The sequence below is a fragment of the Oncorhynchus masou genome, chromosome 14, assembly GCF_036934945.1.
Source record: "Oncorhynchus masou masou isolate Uvic2021 chromosome 14, UVic_Omas_1.1, whole genome shotgun sequence".
NCBI classification, from domain to species: domain Eukaryota; kingdom Metazoa; phylum Chordata; class Actinopteri; order Salmoniformes; family Salmonidae; genus Oncorhynchus; species Oncorhynchus masou.
The window spans coordinates 29,987,097-30,006,917 of NC_088225.1; the positions used below are offsets into that span (position 1 = coordinate 29,987,097).

General features: G+C 41.1%; 1 protein-coding gene across 1 annotated transcript; it reads right to left on the bottom strand.

Moving 5' to 3' along the window:
- Window positions 1-849: 849 nt before the first annotated feature.
- Window positions 850-19,361, bottom strand: LOC135553861 (zinc finger protein 850-like). Its single transcript, XM_064985791.1, has 7 exons — window positions 19,062-19,361; window positions 18,211-18,263; window positions 14,379-14,562; window positions 12,946-13,978; window positions 6,254-6,290; window positions 4,303-4,480; window positions 850-3,955 (listed from the first exon to the last, which is right to left on the bottom strand). Exons 2-7 carry the CDS (start codon window positions 18,220-18,222, stop codon window positions 1,812-1,814), a joined length of 3,588 nt encoding a protein of 1,195 aa, XP_064841863.1. The 5' UTR covers window positions 18,223-18,263; window positions 19,062-19,361; the 3' UTR covers window positions 850-1,811.
- Window positions 19,362-19,821: the final 460 nt, after the last annotated feature.

The following is a 19,821-nucleotide window of genomic DNA, read 5'->3' on the forward strand; positions in this document are numbered from 1 at the left end:
AATACTTTTGTATTATATCATGAATCTATTTTAACGGTACATTACATGTTTCACTGTTTTAGTATCATCCTGAATGATAGTAAATGCATTATGTCCACGTGTGGTTGTATTGTTTTTATATTTGCAAATAAAATCTAAAATCACAAATCTAAGGTATTTATAGAAACAACAAAAACAGCTTGGTTAGAGAAATTCTTTACTATTGTCTTTCAAATGAGCTCATGGCTTGATGCCTTTATAGGGCGTGACCACAGGAATCAGAGGTTAGTTTGTTTAATATAGTTTGCAACCCGGAGTTTACACTTACAGCAATTTACAAACAAGACACTCAGTTCTCAAGATGGTGTTTTCTCTTTATATCCCCTACTATGGTTCACCCCGCGCAGGTTGATGTCCCTTAACTTTAATACAATATAAACTAATCATTAATAGTTGCTAATACAAAGATGTTTCTGCTAGACGGAGTTCAGTTTATTGTTATTTGCAGTTTCCCAATCCTCCTTTCTCTTGCCCGACCGAGCTCCCTGTCTCATTGACTATAAGAACTACCGATGAATTGTTATTATTATTATTTTTCAATGTATGCGTCTATAACTGTGTGCTTGTTTGTGTTAGAGTACAGGGCATAGGTGTGTGTGTGTGTGTGTGGGTTTGTAATTGGTGGAGGGTGGTATGTGCATTAACATTGGTGAAGTAACACATTAAACATTGGTTTAGGTGTTATTACATGATCGGTTTAAGTTATTTATTACGTTATTCATTAAAAAAAGTTGTAACCTGATACAAATAACTTATCACATTAAGTGGAAAAGGTCATTAGACAACATTATCATATTAACCAACAAGATGTTACATTTACCAGTTTTATTACATTATACATCTAAAAGTTATTACATTAACCGTTGTTACAAAACACAGTATACATAGATCTTGCCTTGAACTCATGGAAATAATTATCCAATATATTATGGATTAGATTTAGGATCATTTTAATCAATAAAGAATTATAAAATACACAATTTAAGTGATAACTTCTTGTTTAGAAGATAATGGATTGAATGTATTGATTAATTGAATACATGAATATACACTTATTGTTGAAATATTATTCTACATAATGACATTTAATAATAGTAGTATCATGAGTATATGAAAGAAGATACAAAATTAACCCCCCCCCCATACACACACACACACACACACACACAAAAGTTCCTATAACATTTCCTATGATAACATTTATCCATTTAGATCAATGTGTGATATTACAAAGACACAGGGGAGACCTGATTCTAGATCAGAGCTGCATATTATGCTGCACAGAGGTTACCATGGTGATCAGACTGAGGCAACTGTTTAAGAATGGGAGATGGATATGACTGTTTACGAGATGTTTTCTACTGATCCTGCATTGCTTTGCTGTTTGGGGTTTTAAGCTGGGATTCTGTACAGCACTTTGAGATATCAGCTGATGGAAGAAGGGCTATAGAAATACATTTGATTTTATCCTTTATTTAGGGATCTGGAAATGGTGCCAGAAGGGAGGGAGATGAAACACAGCTATAAGGCTTCTCTCCAGTGTGTATTCGCTGGTGTGAATTCAGGTTATCTAATTACAGCAAGTTTGTGCTTTCTGTTTCTTTCTCATTGGCCCAAAATAAACAGAGCTTCACTGGTGTGAATAAAGGGTCCATAACTGACTGAAACACTTCCCACACTGATCACAGATATAAGGCTTCTTTCTCTCCAGTGTGTGTTTGCTTGGGTGAATTCAGGGTCCCTTGACTGAGTAAAGCTCTTTGAAACAATGATCACAGCGAATTAGGTTTCTCTCCAGTGTGTGTTCGCTGGTGTCTCGTCAGGGAGGAAAATAGAGCAAAGCTCTTCCCACACTGATCACAGCTATAAGGCTTCTCTCCAGTGTGTGTTCGCTGGTGTGTATACAGGGAGGAAAATACAGCAAAGCTCTTTCCACACTGATCACAGCTATAAGGCTTCTCTCCAGTGTGTGTTCGTTGGTGTGTATACAGGGAGGAAAATACAGCAAAGCTCTTTCCACACTGATCACAGCTATAAGGCTTCTCTCCTGTGTGTGTTCTGTGGTGTCTAGTCAGGTGGGAAGCTAGAGCAAAGCTCTTCCCACACTGATAACAGCTATACGGCTTCTCTCCAGTGTGTATTCTGTGGTGTGCAGTCAGGGTGGAAGCTAGAGCAAAGCTCTTCCCACACTGATAACAGCTATAAGGCTTCTCTCCAGTGTGTGTTCGCTGGTGTGAATACAGTTGATCTGATTGAGCAAAGCTCTTTCCACAATGATCACAGCTATAAGGCTTCTCTCCTGTGTGTATCCGCTGGTGTCTTGTTAGTTTGTCTGATTGAGCAAAGCTCTTTCCACAATGATCACAGCTATAAGGCTTCTCTCCTGTGTGTATCCGCTGGTGTCTAGTTAGTTTGTCTGATTGAACAAAGCTCTTCCCACACTGACCACAGCTATAAGGCTTCACTCCAGTGTGTCGTCGCTGGTGTGTAATCAGGGAGGAAGCTACAGCAAAGCTCTTCCCACACTGACCACAGCTGTAAGGCTTTTCTCCAGTGTGAGTTCGCTGGTGTGTAGTCAGGGAGGAAACTATAACAAAGCTCTTCCCACACTGACCACAGCTGTAAGGCTTTTCTCCAGTGTGAGTTTGCTGATGTGCAGTCAGGGAGTAAACTCCAGCAAAGCTCTTTCCACACTGACCACAGTTATAAGGCTTCTCTCCTGTGTGTATTCGCTGGTGTCTAGTTAGTCTATATGATACAGCAAAGCTCTTCCCACACTGATCACAACTATAAGGCTTCTCTCCTGTGTGTGTTCGCTGGTGTGTAGTGAGGTTGCCTGAATGTTTGAAGCTCTTCCCACACTGACCACAGCTGTAAGGCTTTTCTCCAGTGTGAGTTTGCTGATGTGCAGTCAGGGAGGAAAGTACAGCAAAGCTCTTCCCACACTGATCACAGCTATAAGGCTTCTCTCCTGTGTGTGTTCGCTGGTGTGTAGTGAGGGTGCCTGAATGTTTGAAGCTCTTCCCACACTGACCACAGCTGTAAGGCTTTTCTCCAGTGTGAGTTTGCTGATGTGCAGTCAGGGAGGAAAGTACAGCAAAGCTCTTCCCACACTGATCACAGCTATAAGGTTTCTCTCCTGTGTGTACACGCTGGTGTGTAATCAGGGTGGAAGCTACAGCAAAGCTCTTCCCACACTGATGGCAGCTATAAGGCTTCTCTCCTGTGTGTACACGCTGGTGCGTAGTGAGGTTGCCTGAATGTCTGAAGCTCTTCCCACACTGATCACAGCTATAAGGCTTCTCTCCAGTGTGTATTCGCTTGTGTTTAGTCAGGGAGAAAAGTACAGCAAAGCTCTTCCCACACTGATCACAACTATAAGGCTTCTCTCCTGTGTGTGTTCGCTGGTGTGTAGTGAGGTTGCCTGAATGTTTGAAGCTCTTTCCACACTGATCACAGCTATAAGGCTTCTCTCCTGTGTGTACACGCTGGTGTGTAATCAGGGTGGAAGCTACAGCAAAGCTCTTGCCACACTGATCACAGCAATAAAGCTTCTCTCCTGTGTGTACACTCTGGTGTACAGTTAAGGCTCCTGCACTAACAAAGCTTTTCCCACAATCAAGACAGGGGTAAGGCTTCTCCCCAGTATGAATTCTTACATTAGATTTGAAGGTGTTAGATGCAGCAAAACTCTTCCCACACTGATCACAGTGAATAATGAAGCCACTCTGGCTTGTGAAACTCTTCCCACAGTCAGAGCAGTAGTGGTGAGGTTTCTTCCCTGTACGTCTCTGCTGGTGTTTCTGGAGATGTTCTAATCCGGAGAGACTCTTCTCTGTCTCCTCAGCAACATGTTGTTGAGGCTCCCCAGACGATAAGCCCCTCCCACTAAGAGAACGATGGTTCGGGGTGTCCCCTGTAAAATAAAGACCTTGAATAGTTAGTATTTGTATATGGACCCAATTGTTTTATTATTTAGCAGACGCTCTTATCAAGAGCATTTTACAGGATTGGAAAAGATTTTTACATTTGACATTTTACAGCATTTTACAGATTGGAACAAGCTTTTGATGAGTGTCCCAACGCTCTTAACCACGAGGCTACCTGCTGCCCTTATCAAAACAATTTATTAGGTACATTCCCCTCCATACACGAAACTAGATCAACAATTTACTGGCCACTGAGTGTTTACTGTTTATCAATCAATTAACAGAAGATGCAGAATCAGATTGTAGTCTAATCCACACCCCCCATGGTTCTTACTTGATGAAATCAAATCTCCCTCCTCGTGTCCTTCTCTCACAGTTCCACTCTGCCCTGCTGTTTTCCTGCAGTCGACCAGCCGCACAGACACCCTCTTCAGACCCAGCAGTAAGGCGCTACCAGGAGAGTTGTGACCAGGGGACTCTGGCAGGGTGGAGGGGGACGGACTAGCTCTGTCCTGGTGACCACAGGAAGTATTGTACATAGAATATCATTAGACCAAACATTTGATTAGTCTAAATCTCTGATTGATGGCTGCATCCTTATAATACCTCCTTTCTCCTGAAGTGTGAAACCGTTCACTACTTTCCACAAATGTCTTGTATATTTCACTTTGGCAAATTTTTCACAATGGAATTGGAATATTTTTTACAAAATGTAAAAACGTATAAAACTTGATGGTAGAACAAAGAGCAGAACAGAAACGAAAAGCTCCACCCCCTCTTTCAAGATGTAGATGTCACCTCCCCATCCAACGTGTGAAAGATGGTAACACCTGCTAAATCATGTTGTTCAAATAACCAGTGATGAAAAACCTAAACACCAGAACTACTGCTGCTAGTTATCCCACTTGGAGCATGTTGAGAAATTGTTAGTCTCATTGTTTCAGTATTCTTATACAGTACATATATAGAAGATACCATCAGATATGGGGGTATTGTGACATGTAGTAGAAACCTACAGGAAAAAAGGTATGGGTGTAGCCTGGTGCAATTTCTGCCCCATGCAACATTGTTCAAGATCCACTTGTCTTATTACTGTAACAGCATCCACATTTAAAACTGTCAACATTCAGAAAATGAGTGAAATAAACTGGAATTTACCACCCAAGTATTTCAGCAGTACATTATCCACTACATCATTTCAAATTTCTTTTCTTTTTAAATACTGTATGTAAACTTGACACTTTATAATTTTGCTTATGTAATTCAGTTTTTAGCAGTTTGATTAAATGATAGTTAAATGTATTGTTAACAAATGACAGGAACATCGTTGTACTTACAGTTATGAAAATCTACAACATACTTATGACAATTATACCAATGAGAGAAAAAAACATCATTGGATTGGTGGAGTCATGTGATAGTGGGAGAATCCACCATATGTTTCATAACAGCCATTTCCTTTCAAATCAGTGAAGGAAAGTGAACAAGTGCACAGTTAGGGAGGAAGGAAAGATAACTAGGGATTCCTTAACATATTATGTAGGTAGAAGTGGAGCTAGTATGAGGGCCATGGGTGCAACTGTTCCTGCAGATACACTCAATCCCAGTGAAAGTTGCACCCCTGGTTTTTGGTATCTTTTAGTTGTCACTGTAGAAGACTAAATTAGATGATGTTGAAGTTGAAATGGTGCTTTAACAGTGGAGGAAGCACCTGTTTCCTTTTCGGTAACTCTAAATAGTTGTTTAGTTTCCCGAAATGTCAGAAACATTCACTTGCTTGACCATTCTGAAGGTCATGTAACTGTTACATGCAACATTTCTTGTGAACTTAACAGGACAGATGTTGCTCTCTAGTTTTGATGTAACAAAGGTCTGGTTGAATGCATTCTGCCACTGTCTTCTTGTCTCAGCTGAGTCCAGGCATATGAACTAACAGGTTATAACAACACAATTATTATATCATGTAATATGGCTATTTTTCTGTCTTTCTTCCCAGGTGATTTTTACCTACACACCGCTACTGCAACTTGTAGCTTTGCCCTCATTATTTCTCCATGGTTCTGACTTTACCTGCTTGTTGCGCATTGCCTTGTATCAATCTTTGTGCTTTAGGCTGGTAGGCTACTTTGCTGAAGGACAAAATATCCCACGTGTTTATTTACCACCATTGTTTATTTTGTCCAGCTGTTCAAATGGAACGAATGGATATGGAAGATCAAAGATGATTAAACTAGACGTGTTATACACCACAGTAGGAAAACTGTTAATAAGTCGACATAACTTACCCGATCCATCGTTGAAGCCGTTCTTTCTTCAGCGTTTCTTCAAATAAAAAACGTGACAGTAAATCTGTAGCTAGCCTATACTAGTTACTTTCTTTGTTACGGCGTTCAGATAAAGCTAGACCAGAACAAACGTTAATTTAAATATCAACACTCGATTTACGTTGTGACAAATATATGTCTGATGTAGCCTAATCTTACTTCAGAAAGACCCTGGATAAGATTTGTATCTATTAAAGTCAATAAAACATCCAACACCTTATTCACCAAAAATACTGTTGTCGTCTACCTCTACCCCAGAGTCTGTTGGAACAACGTCCTCTTCCGAGATTCCAGATAGTTTTAATTGTCTGAGGCCCAGTAAGTGTAGCCTAAAAATACCAAATTACAAGCTACACGTGCCGCGAACCATGCAGCATTTACAGCAATGCAACCTCCGAAGTAGTCAGTGTGTTACAAGCATTTCGCTACACCCGCTATAACATCTGCTAAACACAAGTATGTGACCAATACAATTGGATTGATTTATAATTCTTCCGCTTTACAGACCAGATCCGGAGATGTTGAGAAGGAAGTGGTCTTCTTCTTCTTCAGTTTTATGGCGGTCCGCAAACAATGACTATAGATGCACTTCCCCACCTAGTGTGTTGGCTGTGTATCAGCCTACTATTCTGTAGTATGAATTCATTACACTTTGTGAAAAACCAACTAACCCTACACCCATTTAAACATCATTATTCCACTACTTTGGCCCTCTGATTCAACACCAGGCCATCATCCTGGGAGGACAGGATATTATCCTTCAAAACACCTTGTAACTCTGCAGTAAAATATTGTACACCCAAGTACTTCTCAACAGCTGCCACCGCAACATCTATCCACTGTGATTTACATTCTATTCCTGCGGAACAGTTGACAACCATGGCCATGAACTTGGCCAAAACTTACTGAAGCATGTTATTCCTATCACTCTCTATTGACCTCAGCCTAATCACAGGGATCCTCTCAGGATCCCTCACCCTGGACCCATCTTCCTCTAGTACTCTCTTCACTGCCTCAGCATACAACACCTTCTGCACTACTGTGATCCTGGTAACCTCAACCTGTCTTTCTCTCACCGGACACATCTGATCTCCAGCACCATGTGTATCCCTACAGTTTATACACACAACTTTTTACATCAATACTACACATTCCTTTCTCTCAGGTCCTCCTGCACACTTCTCATATCTAGAAATCTCCCTGATACACACTGCTGGAAGGAAGTAGTCAAGGAAGGGAGTTTGTGTTTATACAGGAAGTACGCCCCCACTTACCGTCAACCAATCATTTTGATGTCGAGCTATACGAGCTCGCCAGCTTGTAGTCTTGAAACTCGGAAAAGAGATACATTTGGCTCGTTCATCCATCCCAATGGGGAAAATGTTTGGTTTTGGAATAAATACCGAAAATAAGATAAGCACAGGCTTGAGGATATCTTATACGTTTGTTCGATGAGATAATAGCAGTCAGTTAATATAAACTTTATATACACTGCTCAAAAAAATAAAGGGCACACTTAAACAACACCATCGACCTTGCCAAGGCTTTCGACTCTGTCAATCACCATATTCTTATCGGCAGACTCAGTAGCCTCGGTTTTTCGGATGACTGCCTTGCCTGGTTCACCAATTACTTTGCAGACAGAGTTCAGTGTGTCAAATCGGAGGGCATGCTGTCCGGTCCTCTGGCAGTCTCTATGGGGGTGCCACAGGGTTCAATTCTCGGGCCGACTCTTTTCTCTGTATATATCAATGATGTTGCTCTTGCTGTGGGCGATTCCCTGATCCACCTCTACGCAGACGACACCTTTCTATATACTTCCGGCCCGTCCTTGGACACTGTGCTATCTAACCTCCAAATGAGCTTCAATGCCATACAACACTCCTTCCGTGGCCTCCAACTGCTCTTAAATGCTAGTAAAACCAAATGCATGCTTTTCAACCGATCGCTGCCTGCACCCGCATGCCCGACGAGCATCACCACCCTGGATGGTTCCGACCTTGAATATGTGGACACCTATAAGTACCTAGGTGTCTGGCTTGACTGTAAACTCTCCTTCCAGACTCATATCAAACATCTCCAATCGAAAATCAAATCAAGAGTCGGCTTTCTATTCCGCAACAAAGCCTCCTTCACTCACGCCGCCAAACTTACCCTAGTAAAACTGACTATCCTACCGATCCTCGACTTCGGCGATGTCATCTACAAAATTGCCTCCAACACTCTACTCAGCAAACTGGATGCAGTTTATCACAGTGCCATCCGTTTTGTCACTAAAGCACCTTATACCACCCACCACTGCGACTTGTATGCTCTAGTCGGCTGGCCCTCTACATATTCGTCGCCAGACCCACTGGCTCCAGGTCATCTACAAGTCCATGCTAGGTAAAGCTCCGCCTTATCTCAGTTCACTGGTCACGATGGCAACACCCATCCGTAGCACGCGCTCCAGCAGGTGTATCTCACTGATCATCCCTAAAGCCAACACCTCATTTGGCCGCCTTTCGTTCCAGTACTCTGCTGCCTGTGACTGGAACGAATTGCAAAAATCCCTGAAGTTGGAGACTTTTATCTCCCTCACCAACTTCAAACATGTGCTATCTGAGCAGCTAACCGATCGCTGCAGCTGTACATAGTCTATTGGTAAATAGCCCACCCATTTTCACCTACCTCATCCCCACACTGTTTTTATTTATTTACTTTTCTGCTCTTTTGCACACCAGTATCTCTACCTGTACATGACCATCTGATCATTTATCACTCCAGTGCTAATCTGCAAAAATGTAATTATTCGCCTACCTCCTCATGCCTTTTGCACACAATGTATATAGACTCGCCTTTTTTGTACTGTGTTATTGACTTGTTAATTGTTTACTCCATGTGTAACTCTGTGTTGTCTGTTCACACTGCTAAGCTTTATCTTGGCCAGGTCGCAGTTGCAAATGAGAACTTGTTCTCAACTAGCCTAATAAAGGTGAAATAAATAAAAAAATACAACCTGATTCAGTTACACCAGCTCTGTCAGGAGGAACGGGCCAAAATTCACCCACCCAACTTATTGTGGGAGGCTTGCGGAAGGCTACCCGAAACGTTTGACCCACGTTAAACAAGTAAAAGGCAATGCTACCAAATACTAATTGAGGGTATGTAAAATTCTGACCCACTGGGAATGTGATGAAAGAAATAAAAGCTGATAAATCCTTCTCTCTACTATTATTCTGAAATGTCTCATTCTTAAATAAAGTGGTGATCCTAACTGACCTAAAACAGGGAATTTTTACTAGGACAAATGTTAGGAATTATGAAAGACTAAGTTCAAATGTATTTGGCAAAGGTGTATGTAAACTTCCAACTTCAGCCGTATCAAAACAATTCAATGTCTTTGTTCCAATGTTTTTTCAAGTTCTCATGTAAAAAACTATATATCAAAACTATTTTCATTTAGACATATGATATTGGGATTTCTCTGAATATCACACATGGACATTTCCTATGGGCGGATATGGAATCTTTCAATATCCTGCGATAGGCCGATGTGGACATCTTATTTTCTCAATATGACGACAAATACTGACTGTAGGCCTACATTGTATGTTTTAAGCTCTAGACTGAGGTCCACATCAGGATCTTGATATGCTAAATAAGGACAATTTCGGATGCTTATTTGCGCGGAGGATATGCTCAATAATTTGACTAAAGTTAACTCCATACCATTTTTCGACACGAGCTGTCAATGTTGTATTACTTCCGCATAAAGACGCGCGCAAACACAAGCCAACAACACCGTAACTGGTAGCCTAGCAACAAAAATCACCTATTTTCAATGGTCGTATTCCTTATTTGGGCGCAACAAATAAGTGTGTAAACGCTGTGTGGCCGAACTGACATCTGGAGAAACAATGAGGTGTTCAAAGAAGTTACCCGGTACTTTTAAATACTCTCAATGGCCAATATAAAGCAACAGCAATCCAGGGTTTATATACATAATTGGTGTCGGCGATGCCTAATTATTTTTCCCTGGTTCTGACTTGACCTGCCGGTTGAGCATGGCCTTGTATCATCAATCTGTGTGCGATGAGCTTGTAGGCTACTTGGCTGAAATTACCACCACGGTTTCTTTTGTCCTGCTGTTCAAATCGAACTTATGGATGTGGAGGATCTCACGTGAAAACTGGACCTAGACATTTAAAACACCACAATAGGTATACTATTAATAAAAGTCAACCAAACTTACCCGATCCATCGTGGAAGCTAGCATTACTGTATTCTTTCAAAAAAATAAAAAACGACACTAAATGTGTATGGTATACTATTAATAAAAGTTACTTTCTTTACTGTCAAAAATAAAAAACGACACTAAATGTGTATGATAGTTACTTTCTTTGTCACAACGTTCAGATAAAGAAAAGCTAGACCACAACTTTATAAATATCAAAACTCCATTTAAGTTGTGACAAATGAACGTCTCATTTAGACTAATCTTACATTAGAAACATCCTGCAAAAGCCTGTGGAAATGTGTTTGGTTTGAAAACTAGATAGAGGATGGTAACAAAGTACTTCCTGTTGATGCTTTCCGGCTTCCTCTGTGGTGTTTAAAAGGTGCCGCTACCAACTGTACATAGATATCAACACCTCTCTTCAAGTGGGTGAGGCGGTTTAGGGAGTCATTATGCTAGAAAATACTTTTGTATTATATCATGAATCTATTTAAACTGTAGATGACATGTTTCACTGTTTTAGTATCACCCTGAATACCGATTAGCGCTGCGCCATCCTTGCAGTGAAACAGTAAAGTCTTTACTGTAAATAAAATACCGATGCGCTAATCGGTATTTTATTTACGAGACCCCTCTTACTGGGCCTCAGGCAATAAAAAATATGTGGACGCTGGAAGAGAACTTTGTCAGAGAAGAAGAGGAAAAGAGAGGCCCAACTCGAGGGAAAATCTGTCGCCCTCCAGCAGGTGGCGTTTTTTCGCTCCACCATGAAGGAGTTTTTGTGTGGAGGTCAATGAAAATGTGTTGATTTATGTATGTTCAATCCGACGTCTGCAGTGGCCATACAGCATTTACGGCGATGCAACCTTGGCAGAAGTCAGGACATTCATTCTTGCTGCGCTTCACGGAGCAGAGCTGTTGTGAAGGAAGGGGTCTTCTTCTTTGGTATTATGACCGTCTGCAAACAATTGTTATTGATGCACAACTCCAAATGATTTGTCTATTTATCAGCCTACTATTACGTAATGAATAGAAATAATGATAACAGGGCAGATATTCCTTACACTTTCTGTATATGCTCGTACAAGTGACCACGGGAAACTTCTTTGATCAGAGGTTAGTTTGTTTAATATAGTTTGCAGCCCGTAGTTTACACCTACAGCAATTTACAAACAAGACACTCAGTTCTCAAGATGGTGTTTTCTCTTTATATCCTCTACTATGGTTCACCCCACCCAGGGTGACATCCCTTAACTTGAATACAATATAGACTAATCATTAATAGTTGCTAATACAAAGATGTGTCTGCTTGGCAGAGTTCAGTTTATTGTTATTTGCAGATTCCCAATCCTCCTTTCTCTCGCCCGACCGAGCCCTCTGTCTCATTGACTATAAGAACTACCGATGAATTTTTTTTTTTATCAATGTATGTGTCTATAACTGCGTGCTTGTTCGTATTCGAGTACAAGGGCATAGGTTTGTGTGTGTGGGTTTGTAATTGGTGGAGGGTGGTATGTGCATTAACATTGGTGAAGTAACACATTAAACATTGGTTTCGGTGTTATTACATGATCGGTTTAAGTTATTACGTTATTCATAAAAAAGGTTGTTACCTGATACCAATAACTTATTACATTAAGTGGAAAAGGTTATTAGACAACATTTTATCATATTAACCAACAAGATGTTACATTTACCAGTTTTATTACATTATAAATCTAAAAGTTCTTACATTAACCGTTGTTACAAGACAAAGTATACATAGATCTTGCCTTGAACTCATGGAAATAATTATTCAATATATTATGGATTAGATTTAGGATCATTTTAATCAATATAGATATATAAAATAGACAATTTAAGTGAACTTCTTGTTTAGAAGATAATGGATTGAATGTATTGATCAATTTAATACATGAATATACACCTATTGTTGAAATATTATTCTACATAATGACATGTAATAATAATAGTATCATGAGTACATGAAAGAAGATACTATTATCAACATCCCCCCACAGGTTCACTATGACATTTCCTATGATAACATTATGTAGATCAATGTGTAGATCAATGTGTGATATTACAAAGACACAGGGGAGACCTGATCCTAGATCAGAGCTGCATATTATGCTCCAGAGGTTACCATGGTGATCAGACTAAGTCAACTGTTTAAGAATGGGAGATGGATATGACTGTTCACTAGATGCTTTATACTGATCCTTTATTTAGGGATCTGGAAACAGTGCAAGAAGGGAGGGAGATGAAATACAGCATGTTTGTGCCTTCTGTTTTTTTGTCATTGACCCTAAATAAAAACAAAGCTCTTCCCACCTGGACAGACATAAGGTTCCTTCTCCAGTAAGTGTTCACTGGTGTGAATAAAGGGTCCCTTATTGACTGAAGCGCTTCCCACACTGATGTAAGGCTTCATTCTCTCCTGTGTGTTCGCTGATGTGCAGTCAGGCTCCCAGATTGAGCAAAGCTCTTTCCACAATGATCACATGTATAAGGCTTCTCTCCAGTGTGTGTTCGCTGGTGTTTAGTCAGGGTGGAAGATAGAGCAAAGCTCTTCCCACACTGATCACAGCTATAAGGCTTCTCTCCAGTGTGTGTTTGCTTGTGTGCAGTCAGGCTCCCAGATTGAGCAAAGCTCTTTCCACAATGATCACATGTATAAGGCTTCTCTCCAGTATGTGTTCGCTGGTGTACAGTCAGGGTGGAACATAGAGCAAAGCTCTTCCCACACTGATCACAGCTATAAGGCTTCTCTCCAGTGTGTGTTTGCTGGTGTGTAGACAGGGAGGAAACGACAGCAAAGCTCTTCCCACACTGATCACAGCTATAAGGCTTCTCTCCTGTGTGTATGCGCTGATGTTTAGTTAGTTTTTCTGCTACAGCAAAGCTCTTCCCACACTGAACACAGCAATAAGGCTTCTCTCCAGTGTGTGTTCGCTGGTGTGTAGTCAGGTGGCCTGACTGATTGAAGCTCTTTCCACACTGATCACAGCTATAAGGTTTCTCTCCAGTGTGTGTTCGCTGGTGTGTAGTCAGGTTGACTGACTGATTGAAGCTCTTCCCACACTGATCACAGCTATAAGGCTTCTCTCCTGTGTGTACACGCTGGTGTACGGTTAAGGCTCCTGCACTAACAAAGCTTTTCCCACAATCAAGACAGAGGTAAGGCTTCTCCCCTGTATGAATTCTTACATTAGATTTGAAGGTGTTTGATGCAGCAAAACTCTTCCCACACTGATCACAGTGAATAATGAAGCCACTCTGGCTTGTGAAACTCTTCCCACAGTCAGAGCAGCAGTGGTGAGGTTTATTCCCTGTATGTCTCTGCTGGTGTTTATTGAGAAGCTCTGATCTGGAGAGACTCTTCTCTGTCTCGTCAGCAACAGGATGTTGTTGAGGCTCCCCAGATGATAAGTCCCTCCCACTGATAGAACAACAGTGTATGTCCCCTGTGAAACAAAGACATTGAATAACTAGGTTTTGGAAATACAGGTCCATAAATAGTATTATTTTTGTAAAAAGTATTTGTTATTTAGCAGATGCTCTTATCCAGAGCGACTTACAGGAGCAATCAGGGTTAAGTACCTTGCCCAAGAGCAGACAGATGGTTTTACTTTGTTGCCTCAGAGATTCAAACCAGCAACCTTGCGATTACTGGCATTAACCACTAGGCTAGCTGCCTCCCTCTTCAATAAATAGACTCTATGGCAAGTTTATTAGGTACACACTCCTCCGTTCACATACTGGATCGACAATTTACTGTCCACTGAGTGTATATTGTTTATCAATCAATTAACAGAAGTTGCAGAAGCAGATTGTAGTCTGATCCACACACCCCGCTGTTCTTACTTGATGAAATCAAATCTCCATCTCCCTCCTCGTGTCCTTCTCTCACAGTTCCACTCTGCCCTGGTGTTTTCCTGCAGTCGACCAGCCACACAGACACCCTCTTCAGATCCAGCAGTAAGGCGCTACCAGGAGAGTTGTGACCAGTGGACTCCGGCAGGGTGGAGGGGGACAGACTAGCTCTGTCCTGGTGACCACAGGAAGTATTGTACATAGAATATAATTAGACCAAACATTTGATTACTTTTTTCCTTATCACTATAATCTAGTAGTAATTTAGTAGTAGAGGTAATTTCCTTTATGCCCCATTCTACACACAGCCTAAATTATAGGCACTGAACCATTCACAGGACAATAATAAAAAGGAGCATATAGGATCCAACCCTATCACAGAGTGAATAAATGTAGAGCGTTTGTAGACTAATAAAAAAATATGAAGTGACAGTTTCATCATTACGTGCTTATAGAAAGTGATGTCACAAAGATCACAGATGACGGTGCCCACCAAATCTTTGACAAGCGAGAATGAATTGTAAGCACCAAAGTGTGTTTGTCAAAATAATATCTGAAAATGTCAGTTATTGAACATAATACTTCTATTTGCAATATCAATTTATGATTAGGCAGTTGAGGAAAACTCCATTTACCAACACTACATGTAGGACAGACAGACATTCCCACACACAATATTAATATATATTTGTATTTTTTTTTAACCTTTATTTAACCAGGTAGGCAAGTTGAGAACAAGTTCTCATTTACAATTGCGACCTGGCCAAGATAAATCAAAACAGTTTGACACATACAACGACACAGAGTTACACATGGGAGTAAAACAAACATACAGTCAATAATACAGTATAAACAAGTCTATATATGATGTGAGCAAATGAGGTGAGATAAGGGAGGTAAAGGCAAAAAAGGCCATGGTGGCAAAGTAAATACAAGATAGCAAGTAAAACACTGGAATGGTAGATTTGCAGTGGAAGAATGTGCAAAGTAGAAATAAAAATAATGGGGTGCAAAGGACCTAAATAAATAAATTCATTAAATACAGTAGGGAAAGAGGTAGTTGCTTGGGCTAAATTATAGGTGGGCTATGTACAGGTGCAGTAATCTGTGAGCTGCTCTGACAGTTGGTGCTTAAAGCTAGTGAGGGAGATAAGTGTTTCCAGTTTCAGAGATTTTTGTAGTTCGTTCCAGTCATTGGCAGCAGAAAACTGGAAGGAGAGGAGGCCAAAGAAAGAATTGGTTTTGGGGGTGACTAGAGAGATATACCTGCTGGAGCATGTGCTACAGGTGGGAGATGCTATGGTGACCAGCGAGCTGAGACAAGGGGGGGACTTTACCTAGCAAGGACTTATAGATGACCTGGAGCCAGTGGACTTGGCGACGAGTATGAAGCGAGGGCCAGCCAACGAGAGCATACAGGTCGCAGTGGTGGGTAGTGTATGGGGCTTTGGTGACAAAACGGATGGCACTGTGATGGACTGCATCCAATTTGCTGAGTAGAGTGTTGGAGGCTATTTTGTAAATTACATCGCTGAAGTCAAGGATCGGTAAGATAGTTAGTGTTACGAGGGTGTGTTTGGCAGCATGAGTGAAGGATGCTTTGTTTTGCGAAATTGGAAGCCTTGATTTAATTTTGGATTGGAGATTCTTAATATGAATCTGGAAGGAGAGTTTACAGTCTAACCAGACACCTAGGTATTTGTAGTTGTCCACATATTCTAAGTCAGAACCGTCCAGAGTAGTGATGCTGGACGGGCGGGCAGGTGCAAGCAGCGATCGGTTGAGGAGCATGCATTTAGTTTTACCAGCATTTTAGAGCAGTTGGAGGCCCCGGAAGGAGAGTTGTTTGGCATTGAAACTTGTCTGGAGGTTAGTTAACACAGTGTCGAAAGAAGGGCCAGAAGTATACTGAATGGTGTCGTCTGCGTAGAGGTGGATCAGAGAATCACCAGCCGCAAGAGGGACATCATTGATGTATACAGAGAAAAGAGTCGGCCCAAGAATTGAACCCTGTGGCACCCCCATAGAGACTGCCAGAGGTCCGGACAACAGGCCCTCCGATTTGACACACCAAACTCTATCAGAGAAGTAGCTGGTGAACCTGGCGAGGCAGTCATTTGAGAAACCAAAGCTGTTGAGTCTGCTAATAAGAATGCAGTGATTGACAGAGTGGAAAGCCTTGGTCAGGTTGATGAATACGGCTGCACAGTATTGTCTTGTGTCGATTATATTGTTTAGGACCTTGAGCGTGGTTGAGGTGCACCCATGACCATCTCGGAAACCAGATTGCATAGCGGAGAAGGTACGGTAGGATTCGAAATGGTTGGTGATCTGTTTGTTAACTTGGCTTTCGAAGACTTTAGAAAGGCAGGGTAGGATAGATATAGGTCTTTAACAGTTTGGGTCTAGAGTGTCTCCCCCTTTGAAGAGGGGGATGACCGCGGCAGCTTTCCAATCTTTGGGGATCTCAGACGATATGAAAGAAAAGTTGAACAGGCTAGTAATAGGGGTTGCAACAATTGCGGCGGATAATTTGAGAAAAAGAGGGTCCAGATTGTCTAGCCCAGCTTGTGTTTTTTGGTCCCTAACTTCCCTGAACAGTTGCATATCGTGGGGGCTATTCGATGCTAATGCAGAACGCCATGGGATGTTTTTGTGATGCTCAAAGGCAGTCAGGTCTGGAGTGAACAAAGGGCTATATCTGTTCATGGTTCTACATTTTTTGAACGGGGCATGCTTATTTAAGATGGTGAGAAAAGCATTTTTAAAGAATAACCAGGCATCCTCTACTGACAGAATGAGGTCAATATCTTTCCAGGATACCCGGGCCAGGTCGATTAGAAAGGCGTGCTCGCTGAAGTGTTTTAGGGAGCGTTTGACTGTGTTGAGGGGTGGTCTTTTGACCGCAGACCCATTACGGACGCAGGCAATGAGACAGTGATCGCTGAGATCCTGGTTGAAGGCGGCAGAGGTGTATTTAGAGGGCAGGTTGGTCAGGATGATATCTATGAAGGTGCCTGAATTTATGGATTTGGGGGTTGTACCTGGTAGGTTCCATGATAATTTGAGTGAGATTGAGGGCATCTAGCTTAGATTGTAGGACGGCCGGGGTGTTACGCATATCCCAGTTTAGGTAACCTAACAGTACAAACTCTGAAGATAAATGGGGGGCAATTAATTCACATATGGTATCCAGGCTGCAGCTGGGGACTGTAACAAGCAGCAACAATGAGAGACAAATTTCTTGAAAGGTGGATTTTTAAAAGTAGAAGCTCAAACTGTTTGGGCACAGACCTGGATAGCATGACAGAACTCTGCAGGCTGTGTCTGCAGTAGATTGCAACTCCACCCCCTTTGGCAGTTCCGTCTTGGAGGAAAATGTATTCACATGAATAGAGGCATTTTTCAGCTATGATTTTACCACTCTGAATCCAGAATGGATATGACAATGGGGCCAGCACAGGATGTAATACACCCTTACAACAATCTACTTTTTGATCTTCTTGACTTCTTATCTGGAAAACTGCTACTGTGTGTCAAGAAAAGAGCCCCAATTAGAGGTTAGTGTACTCCAGTAAAAAAGGGCTGGCTTAGATTAAAAACTATTGCCCTGTGTCCCCGTTCATAGGGGAATGAGAGACTAGTCAGTGGTAGAATTGAGTTGGCACTTTATTGGCCGAAACACCCACAGACCCATAAGGTTGAGGCTACTCATGGACAGTAATTAGTAATTATTTATTTTTTTGTCTTCTAACTGTCCAAGAATAGGATCCAAAGTGTTAAGAAATATTTGTTCCCATAAATACAAAGGAGGATGTCTCACCTCAGTCCTCATACCTCTGGCACTTTATTCAGACTGGCTCTGTGGTGCAAAGTCTGGCAATCAGGAGAGAATACATACAGGTCAAGGGTGCCAATTGAAAATCTGGTCTGAAAATCAAAGGCTAGTCAGTGGACATTCTGAACCTTGTTTTAAGTCACTAGGTCACATGACCAAGGAGCTATTGAAATTCTAAATGTTGCCAAATGAATGTAAAAACATGTGAGATGAAAATGGACAAACAAAAGGGTGTGCAATTTGTAGGCCCACTGAGTGGACATTCTGAACCTTGTTTGAGTCAAGTAGATCACATAACCAAGGAGCTATTGAAATTCAAATGGGAAAAAAAGTTTGCACTTTGTTTACACTCCCTAACTAATTAAACTAGGAAAACAAAATGCTACTCGCATTTCCACATGTTTATTAGCTTTGGAAAGCGAATTAATGTCCAATTCGTGAAAATAAGACCTGTGCAATGTTGTGCACAATTGTTCCAACATCATGACACTTATTTGGAGTCTGTGGTTTGAAAGCTCGAATATCTGTCGAATATCCAATTTGAAACTGTCTTTACCTCGGTCAGCAATCCAGGGTTGATTTACACCATTGGTGTAGCCTATGCCTAATTATTTCTCCCTGGTTCTGACTTGACCTGCTGGTTGCGCATTGCCATGTATCATCAATCTGTGTGCGATGAGCTAGTAGGCTACTTCGCTGAAATTACCACCATGGTTTCTTTTGTCCAACTGTTCAAATCGAACTCCATGGCTGTGCAAGATCAAATATTATGAAAACTAGACCTAGACATTTTATACACAATAAGCGTACTGTTCATTAAAGTCAACCAAACTTACCCGATCCATCGTAGAAGCTACTGAATTCTTTCTTCAACTTTTCCTGAAATAAAAAAACCTGCCAGTAAATGTGTACGCTAAAGTTATTAGTTACTTTGTCACAGCGTTCAGATAAAGAAAAGCTAGACCACACCTTCTTAAATATCAAAACTCGATTTAAGTTGTGACAAATGAACGTCTCATGTAGACTAATCTTACATTAGAAACATCCTGCAAAAGCCTGATGAATTTATTTGGTTTGAAAACTTGATAGAGGATGGTAAACAAAGTACTTCCTGTTGATGGTTTTCAGCTTCTTCTGTGGTGTTTAAGAGGTGCCGCCACCAACTGTACATAGTCATCAACACCTCTCTTCAAGGCGGGTGAGGTGGTTAAGGGAGTCATTATGCGAGAAAATACTTTTGTATTATGTCATGAATCTATTTCAACTATACATTATTACATGTTTCAGTTTTAGAATCATACGGAATGATAGTAAATGCATTATGTCCACGTGTGGTTGTATTGTTTTTACATTTGCAAATAAAATCTTATTAAAATCTCAAATCTAAGGTATTTATAGAAACAAAAACAGCTTGGTTAGAGAAATTATTTGCTAATGTATTTCAAATGAGATCATGGCTCGATGGCTTTATAGGGCTGATAACCAGGCGTTCTCTGAGTGGAGACGCAAAATCGGCCCGACAAGCGATCTTATGAGTGAGTGCAAGCGAAGTAACTTCTTTTTGATAAAATAAACATCACATAGCAAATAAGCCAA

Coding starts and splice junctions, on each gene's coding strand:
- LOC135553861 (XM_064985791.1), bottom strand. Junction 4,481..6,253: donor CGGCTTCAACGATGGATCGG/GTAAGTTATGTC, acceptor TGTGGTCACCAG/GACAGAGCTAGTCCGTCCCC. Junction 3,956..4,302: donor GGGAGATTTGATTTCATCAA/GTAAGAACCATG, acceptor TTTATTTTACAG/GGGACACCCCGAACCATCGT.